At 35.6% G+C, this 9,271-nt stretch overlaps 1 protein-coding gene across 1 annotated transcript; it reads left to right on the top strand.

Moving 5' to 3' along the window:
- Positions 1-47: 47 nt before the first annotated feature.
- LOC140006017 (uncharacterized) lies at positions 48-8,954 on the top strand. Its single transcript, XM_072047534.1, has 20 exons — positions 48-277; positions 391-477; positions 576-644; positions 947-1,079; positions 1,235-1,281; positions 1,396-1,482; positions 2,061-2,122; positions 2,541-2,583; positions 2,666-2,746; positions 2,986-3,102; positions 4,166-4,271; positions 4,933-4,996; positions 5,387-5,429; positions 6,006-6,272; positions 6,358-6,519; positions 7,206-7,334; positions 7,455-7,607; positions 7,822-7,908; positions 8,463-8,531; positions 8,630-8,954. The coding sequence occupies exons 1-20, from the start codon at positions 146-148 to the stop codon at positions 8,732-8,734; spliced, it is 2,043 nt and encodes a 680-aa protein (XP_071903635.1). The 5' UTR covers positions 48-145; the 3' UTR covers positions 8,735-8,954.
- The last annotated feature ends 317 nt before the right edge of the window (positions 8,955-9,271 follow it).

Below are 9,271 nucleotides of genomic sequence, written 5' to 3' on the forward strand. Positions count from 1 at the left end.
TTGGGCCCCTAAATTTTCTCGTTATTTTATTTTGACCAGTGACCGCAGTCTAAAGCCAATTCTAATCCCTGCAGTAGAAGAGCGGGCCGCCTGAGCTGTGAGAAAGGAGAGGCAAGAGCAGGAGGAAAAGAAGAAGGGAAGGAAAATGGGAAAGAAGAATAAGAAGCCAGGAAAAGGGAAAGAGAAAACCGAGAGGAAAACTGCTAAAGCTGAGGAGAAAAGGTCCCGGAGAGAATCCAAGAAACTTTCACCTGAAGATGATATTGATGCTATTTTGGTAGTGTTTATATCATTATGTTTAAAATCAATCAATGGCTCTACTTTTTCTCTTAATTGAAATAATGGGTTGGTTTTTTTTTATTCCTTTTCTTTGTGAAATTTTGAGTTCAGTTGAGTATACAAAAAGAGGAAGCCAAGAAGAAGGAAGTTCATGTTGAGGAGAATGTTCCTAGGCCATCTCCCAGATCGAATTGCTCTGTAATTGGTGTTAAAAGCTCTGTGTTTGTCGTCTTTTCTTCAGCGGAAGTTTATAGTTCTGATTTTTGTGTATATTTGGTGTTAATTTGTCTCTGTAGTTGAATATTAATCCATTAAAGGAGACAGAATTGATTCTTTACGGTGGTGAATTCTACAATGGCCAAAAGGTTTGATCTCTGCTTGGAACTCCTATTAATGCCAATCAGCTTTCAATTGACAGTTAGTTAAGGTACACCTAAATCAGCATAGAGCACTACCTTTGATGCTGTGCTGCTCCAGCTATGATATTGCAATGCTTTGCTGAGGCATGGTGAATGTAATTCAATGGTTTTGTTGCAGATTGTTGATATTACTTATTGCTCGTTTGTATGATTTAGTATGTGTTTGTGCCCAAGTGCATGTGCATATGAATGTGGGTAATTTTCAAAAAAGCTAATTGGTGGAAGTGTATCGGATTGGAAACATGCAGACATTTGTATATGGTGATCTATATCGATATGATGTGGAAAAGCAAGAGTGGAAACTTGTCTCCAGCCCTAATAGCCCCCCGCCTCGTAGTGCACATCAAGCTGTTGCTTGGAAGAATTATTTATACATTTATGGTAAAAGCTCATTGAGCATGGATTAATTGGTGTTCAGTTTCTTTTTTTGTCTTTTTTTAAATTATGGGTTGTATTATACTAATCTTTGATACTCAGCTTCTTTATCTGTAACATTCTGAATAAGTTGATGTAGTTTGCTTTTTGTGCAATTCTAGGTGGTGAATTTACATCTCCTAATCAAGAGCGGTTCCATCACTACAAAGTACAGTATTTACTGGTTCCACCAGTTGCATTGTTTGTCCCTCATTACTTACTTTCTGCATCTTTATGATGTATTACATGATAATGGTTTATCTTTTGAGTTTGTTTATTACAGGACTTTTGGATGTTGGATTTGAAAACAAATCAATGGGAACAACTAAATTATAAAGGCTGCCCTAGCCCACGTTCCGGACATCGGATGGTATGCTCCAGGCTCTTTCCTTGATGGTTTCATTGCTGAAATAACGTTAGGCAATGCAGCATTTACCTCCCCAATGACTTCTTGAGTCACAACAAACAAAGACAAATGGGTATCCAAATTTTTCACTAAATTGTGGACTTAAAATAGTATGACTAACTTTAAACGTGGTATTAGAAGATTAAGGGCATGCTTCAGTGTAAGACACGGCTGGCCGCCTAAAATTGTATTATTGCTTCATGGTATACAAGACATGTTACCTTTTTTTCCTACACATGGTGTGCCAGCATATGGTATGAAAACTTCAACCATGGAAATCTTTTTAACTTGATTCCGTTCATTTCATGCTTTGTCATTATTTTGTGGGGGTTGCATTTGTTCTTTCTCTCTCTATCATGCACCCATGACTTGTATAGGCGCATATTCCATATGGATTTTCATGCAATTGCCTTTAGCTTCGAAAAGATGTGATATCATCTCTCTCTCTCTCTCTCTCTCTCTGCATGCCTTAAGTTTGTTTTCAGCATTAAGTTGGTGGGTAAGTTGGAAGGACTAATGCTTCAATTTTTTGTGTATTGCAGGTTTTGTACAAGCACAAGATTGTAGTTTTTGGAGGTTTTTATGACACTCTTAGAGAAGTGAGGTTGTAGTGCTAAAATTACTTTTGGACATGTTTTTGAGTTTTTGAATGCCTTGAATACGAGGCATGTCCTTGCTTAATGTTGTTAATTTTGGCTACAAGATTATTTTTTGGACTTCTTGAGCAAGAAAAGACAAACTAGTATTCTCTTTATTTTCCGTGTTACATTCTTTTTTGGTGCTTGTTGACCATATATGAACTTTTGGGATTTCAACTGAAGACTGTATCCTTTTGCCTATTTGATATCAGGAAACTAGGCTACCTTGAAATACTCTTCGTATTTTCTTTAGTTGTTTGATTCGATGCCTTATGATGGGTTATTCATTTTTTATGCATTGATCCAGTGGTGCTTGGTAATTGGGCTTTCGCAGTCAAACTAGAAGATGATAACTTGTTTCATTTACAAATTTTTTTTGTGCAGGTACTTCAATGATCTGCATGTGTTTGATCTGGATCAGTTTAAGGTGGATTGGTGAACATGGTTTTCATTTATCTTTTTGTAACTTGTTAGGTATGCCTAAACTAACTGACTTGTTGCTTTTGTAGTGGCAAGAGATAAAACCTAGTCCTGGATGCATGTGGCCAAGTGCTCGAAGTGGCTTTCAGTTTTTTGTTTATCAAGATGATGTGAGTCAATCTATTGCATGGCATGTAAAAGAATTATTTACTTCAATTTTCTTCTTTCACTGTTATGCATTTGAAGTCAATATTTCCAAATATTAATTGATATTTATGAATTATCTTTATGGGTCTTTTATTGTATGGTTCATTTTAATTTGAAAATTTCCATCAGATAGGATTATTTGCAAGAAAAGTGGCAAGATCAGGATTTACTCTCGAAACTTATAAGGTTTTTGTTGTTATAGATATACTTGTATGGTGGCTACTCAAAAGAAGTTTCATCCGATAAGCTCGGCTCTGAGAAAGGTATTATTCATGCTGATATGTGGTCCCTTAATCCCAAGACTTGGGAATGGAATAAGGTTAGCATGCTTATAATTTTTTTGTTCCTATATCTTTCCACACACAGTTATATGGGCTTGAAAATCCCGTATTTCTGTTCTCTCTCTTGAGGGTATAATGGCTTTTCCTTGCTTCCAGCTCAGAACATAATTAGACATTTTAGACTGCTACTTGTTGAAAATAAATATAATAGACGTGGAGCAATTGCACTTCTGTTCTATATTTGGGTTTAGGGCTTAATCCTGATTCAAATGCTAGTGTATATTAGCATAGACAGTTGTCAGTTCTTTGTAGGATACTCCGTATTAAAGATGTCAGTATTATGTACTCGCATAATTTGTGCGATTGCCATACTTGTTGTCAGAACTTGCTTAGAATTCTGGTTTTTGGGTGCTTGCTTCTGCTTAGAAATTTGTGATTTTTGTGCTCAATCATATTGTAACAACTTGTAATTTGTCAGAATTTGCTTTGGATAACTCAATCCATCTACCCAATTAGTTGCTGTATCCAATATAGCCTTCATGCTTGTTTATCAACTTGATTGATGTTCTTAAGCTAGGAATGCATGTTAAAAGGGTATTAATTTATCAATCTGCTGCAATTAAGTTTTCCACATTTGAGTTAAGAGGCTCTCTTTCTTGTTATTTTTGTAAATAATGATCCTCTTTTTTCAGCATTACGTACTTGTGATTTAACCAGTGCCCTGGCTGTTGTTTAAACTTGTTTGGAAGTTTTATATTTCTAGTTCACTTTTGCCACACATTTGCTATTTGATTTCAGGTCACAGACCGAATTTTCCTAAAAAATAATTTTATCTGGATTATTCTATCCATTTGCATTGAAGCATATATGCATGTCGGACACGCTCTTTACTCATTTCCCTTGTGGATGTGGAATAATAAAAAATGCTTATAAAGAATAAATGAACATTGTCAAGTCCTGTCCCATAAGTTCACTGCATGACAAGTTTATGTATATGTTAATTAATGTCAGTGGTCAACTTCCCACTTTCAGATTCTATTGCTCTGCTCACCCAGCTATGCATGTCTTATACTCCTTTTCATTGTGTTTGAATTGATAAAGGTGAAGAAAAGCGGGATGCCTCCTGGGCCTCGTGCTGGTTTTTCCATGTGTGTCCACAAAAAGAGGGCTTTACTATTTGGGGGTGTTGTGGATATGGAAATGGAAGGTTGGTTTCTTCTTATAAGTTCATCTCTGATTCCTTCAGCTTCTTTTCGCGTAGAGCTAGTTATTAAACTTCTACCTGATTTTGAAGAAGTTGTTAGATTGCGTGTCTGTATTTCAACATATACCAAATTTGAAAAAGCCATACTTTCAGTGTTAGTGCCTTGCTTGTGCATGAATAAATTCGTTTAAGCTGGGTAATATGTTCTGCTTTACAAATGAATCACTTCCAATAAAACTTGTTGTTTTTGATGGACTTAATTTCAGAAGATCACTTAGGCAGAATGGAACTTTAGTTTATATTTGTCTTCACAGTTTCTTCAAAATGGCAACAAAATGTTTCAATCTGATAGTGTGAACTGATTTAGAACGATCAAAATTGAATGTTGATATAAAGCCAGTTGGAAGTGTTTTCTACCTTGCCAGTTTTTAACGAGACATGCATGTAAAATTACATGTTATTGTTATTATTTTTGTTAACATTATTAGTTCAAACCTCTAGGATGAAAAGTTATCAGTAGAAGATCCAATCCGTCCTTGCAGTATTTGTTGTGTGCCTCTATCTCTGATTGCTTATAGATTTTACTTAAAGAACTGAAAAAAATGGTTTTCTTCTATTTGTGCTTTATGCTGTGATAACCATTCCAGCTCACTTCTCTCTGCAGGTGATGCCATGATGAGCTTGTTTCTGAATGAACTTTATGGTTTCCAGTTAGACACTCAGCGCTGGTAATTTATAACATTTTTAGAATGTCCAATTTTCGACGTTAAGGCACATATGTATTCAAACCATCTCATGAAGCACAATGAGTTAGTTCTTTGTAATTTAGCTATTTGTTGCTTTGAAATTTGTTGGTGAGCATAAACTTTGGGACAATTGGTGAAAATGTCATTCTCATTTTTCATACAGTACTGATAATATTGACCACCTCTGTCAGTCATATGAAACAAACATTAACATAATACATTCATCTTTTGAATGTAGGAATGTTTGCCAATTCTTTCATTTCTTTTGCTTTTGGGAGGAGTCTCACTTATATATGGATAGATTTGCTTAGTCTTGTTTTTGCCTTGATAACCATGATTACTCATCAGGGATATAAAAATATTTCCTTGCAGGTACCCTTTGGAGCTGCGAAAGGATAAGTCAACAAAGGGGAAGGTACATACCTTTCCTTGATATTATGCTAGCTGAGACTAATTAGTATACACTAGTTGATTTCTGTTTGCCCTGTGCAAATTTTACTGCTGTTTGTTTCAGTGTACCTTCAACTGGAATGCAACCTTCATGGAAGATTACTTTTCTACTTTTTTTTTAATATCTTTCGGAAGAGTCCGATAATGTTGGTCAGCCTTGTTTGTGCTTTACATTGACTTGAATCTTGTGGCTTCAAATTGAAAATTCATGTACAGGTGGTCATTTATGGTATTCTTCTACAACCAAAACAGTATATTTACGGCCATTGTATAAACTGTTACATTTCCCCTGATTTTTTCCTTTCAGTTCAATTTTGTTTAATAACCTAACATGAAGATCTTTTTTTAATATTCAACCTATGTATTCTCTCCACCAATTCTCATTCAGACAAAAAAAGAGGATGAGTCTGGACGTTGAATAGATAAATGTAGATTAATCCCCTCCACTTTCCTGCTTAGATATTTTAAAGCATCTCAAAGTAAGTCTTTTTTGAATAGGATTCTAATATTCTATGATTTCGTTGTTCATATGGGATTGCAGTTAAAGAAAAATCAAGATGAGAAATGTAATGGAGTGGCTCTTCAAAATGAGGCGAGTGAGATGGAATCTGAGAAATTTGCTGCAAGTAATGAAGATGAGGATTTGGATAGTGATGAAGCTAATGATTTGGAAAGTGACATGAGTGACATTTCTTCTCGTATGAAAAGAAATGTGAACGTTGATAACAGCGGAATGACTACTCCATCTGATGAAAAGAGTCTTCAATCTAGCTCTAAATCTGTTGTGCAAAATTCTGAATTACCTGAGGTTTGTTACAGCTGAAGAAAATCAATTTGTGATGCTTTTGTTTTCATTTGTTGTTTCTGTCTGTAACATGAACCTCCATATCCAGATAGTGAAGCCCTGTGGACGCATCAATTCCTGCATGGTTGTGGCACGAGACACGTTGTATATTTATGGTGGGATGATGGAAGTTAGAGATCAAGAAATCACCCTAGATGATTTATACCTACTCAATCTCAGCAAACTTGATGAATGGAAGTGCATAATTCCGGTCAGTCATGTTCTCCTTTTAGATGCTCACTGTTTTGTGTTTGTTTTCCTCTTCTTATCTTATAGTTTAACTCATGGATTATATAATCATTTTTTTTTGTGTTTTTTTTTGTGTTTGGGGTTGGGGGGGGGGGGGGTTGGGGGAATTATCACATACTTGTATCTTAATCATCCTATTGTATATATACAATGTTAGATGTGCATTAATTAACCTCAATTAGATTTTGGTTATACAAGATTAAAGCAAACATTTCCATCTAGAACTTACTAGACCTGATATTTTCGGTTTCCAGAATATCTTTTATCCAGTTGTGAAGAACAATCTATTATTACACGATGTCAGCAGTGTCATTAAACTTCTTTTATCAATGAATCAGGCTGATCCATCAAACTTGTGGACTGTGGATTTGCATACGTAAATTCTAGCAATCAATTATTCCTCTTTTATAATTTGAAGATTGAATATACATCCTCCATCAGTCACTTGAAATTTCTTAGAGATTGTGCGATTTGCAGTTGTTTTAAATTCTGTACAAGTGAAAAGTTTTTGCAGGATTTATTATTTATGTTTCTGTTGCGAAATGTTTTCATTAAGTGCAAAACATTGCAATGACCTAAGGATGTAATATGTGGTTGTTCTTTCTCTCCCAGGCAGGTGTTGACTTTAGTTTTGTTTATCTTATACAGGCATCTGAATCTGAATGGGTTGAAGATTCAGAGAATGAAGATGAGGACGAAGATGAAGATAATCCTGAAGATGAAGAAGATGAGAGCGGGGATGATAGTGGTGAGAATGATGATGAAGATGATGAAGAGGTCTGTCGCTCTTTACTAAATCCATATTGCTAACTATAACTGTAAATCTATTGTCTTTCTGTTCAACTATTCTGTAAAAGGCTATTGGTTGATGGAAGCGAGCCTCATTTGTGTGTAAAGGCTAGCACTGGTGGTGCTACATCAATTCAAATGGGAGATGCTGTAGCTATAATTAAGGGTGAAGGGAAGAGTCTGCGTAGAAAGGAGAAAAGAGCTAGAATAGAGCAGATTAGAGCAAGTCTTGGCCTTTCTGATGCACAGCGAACGCCAATGGTACTTTTCTCTTTGCACTTGTGATGCAAAATGAGAATAACTCCAACACCTAAATTTAAGTTTAATATATTGTGCTCTACTTATATAATCATTAAATCAATGGTTGTGGAGATCATTCTACAGTTATCACTTGCAGCTCAGTGCATCTTTTGACTTCTTTCTGAATTCCTTTGTTTGTGCTGACTAATGTGCTCTTCTTAATTATTTCTTAAAGCCTGGAGAATCTCTGAAGGACTTCTACAAGCGTACGAACATGTACTGGCAAATGGCTGCATATGAGCATACTCAGCACACTGGAAAGGTTTGTTTCTTGCTTGGTTGAATCTTTGTCTTTTAATAGCATATTTGATGTTTGCCTTATTCCTTTTATATTTATGGTATGTTCATTTGGTAACCTGCTTGTGTGATATGGCATGCTTTTATTCCCCACTCTTTGTTTTGCCCTTTCTTCCTCCCTAGCTGTGTAAAAAGAGAGCTAATGGAAGGAAGGCAAAGGAGAATATTAAATTTGTTTTGCTTTGGATGTGTCAAAAGCTGTCTGAGTTGAAAGGTCTTTCTGTAACTCTCGAAATAGAAACTCTTGTTATCCAATCTGCGTTTTGTATCTCCTTTACATCTTTGCATGATCAGAAACTTAAAAGAAAGAAATGCGACAGAAGATAACTGAACAATATTCAAGAGATAAGACTCTAGAAAACAAACAAGTGGTTAAGACAATACAATTGGTGAAACTGGGCTTTTTTATGTTTATTGTTTCTTTATGGACCTCTTTTTTCTCGCTTAAATGGGTTCTGTAGTCTGTTTATTTCCCCATGAATCTGTGTGGTTCTGATTTACTGTAATATGGCACTCTAGGAGCTCCGTAAGGATGGTTTTGATCTTGCTGAAGCTCGGTACAAGGAGCTTAAACCAATCCTTGATGAGGTATTCTCGCCTCTACTGTGTGTTATCATATTCTGCTGCTATTGTGAATTAATTGCTCGAGCAAAGTAATATTTACTCGTCATGCAAACTTCCGGCAGCTGGCCATCTTAGAGGCAGAGCAAAAGGCTGAAGAAGAAGCAGCAGCTGAAGCTAGCAGTTCAAAAAAGAGAGGCAACAAGAAGAAGTCCTTAACATCCAAGTAGTCTGAACTTAACTTCTGTAGCCAAAAGAAGCCAAACAGGATAAAAGATCATAATATATGCCTGTTGGAAAATTTTGTAGCCCAACTTTTAGTTACACTTTTGTTTGTGAAAAATTAACAATAAAAGTTTGTAGTGTCTTAACTCTTAATGCTTGAAAACACAAGCAATTCTTTGAGGAACAATGGTGGTAATTAAATTAAGTATACAATTTGTAGCTAAAGCAACAAAGATTACGGTCCTATTATGAGATTATCCGAATTGATTTAGTATCTGTGAGATACAGAGAAAATATTCAAAGGAAAAGAAGTAGCAAGAAAAGGAACTTTATAGCAAGTGCAAGGATTTTTCTAGTTTTTTATTGGCAAATGCCTACAAAGTAGGGAGCAAATGAACTCGTTAATCAACTGAAAAGGTTAAACTGCAAAATGGGATTAGTTAGAATAGAAGTGTTGCAGAAGACAATAAAAAGTTCTGTTCATCTTTAGTCCTTTTCATCCTGAAAGTGAAGAGGACAGATGGCAGCTGGGATCAAAATTG

The sequence above is a fragment of the Coffea arabica genome, chromosome 4e (assembly GCF_036785885.1).
Source record: "Coffea arabica cultivar ET-39 chromosome 4e, Coffea Arabica ET-39 HiFi, whole genome shotgun sequence".
NCBI classification, from domain to species: Eukaryota; Viridiplantae; Streptophyta; class Magnoliopsida; order Gentianales; family Rubiaceae; genus Coffea; species Coffea arabica.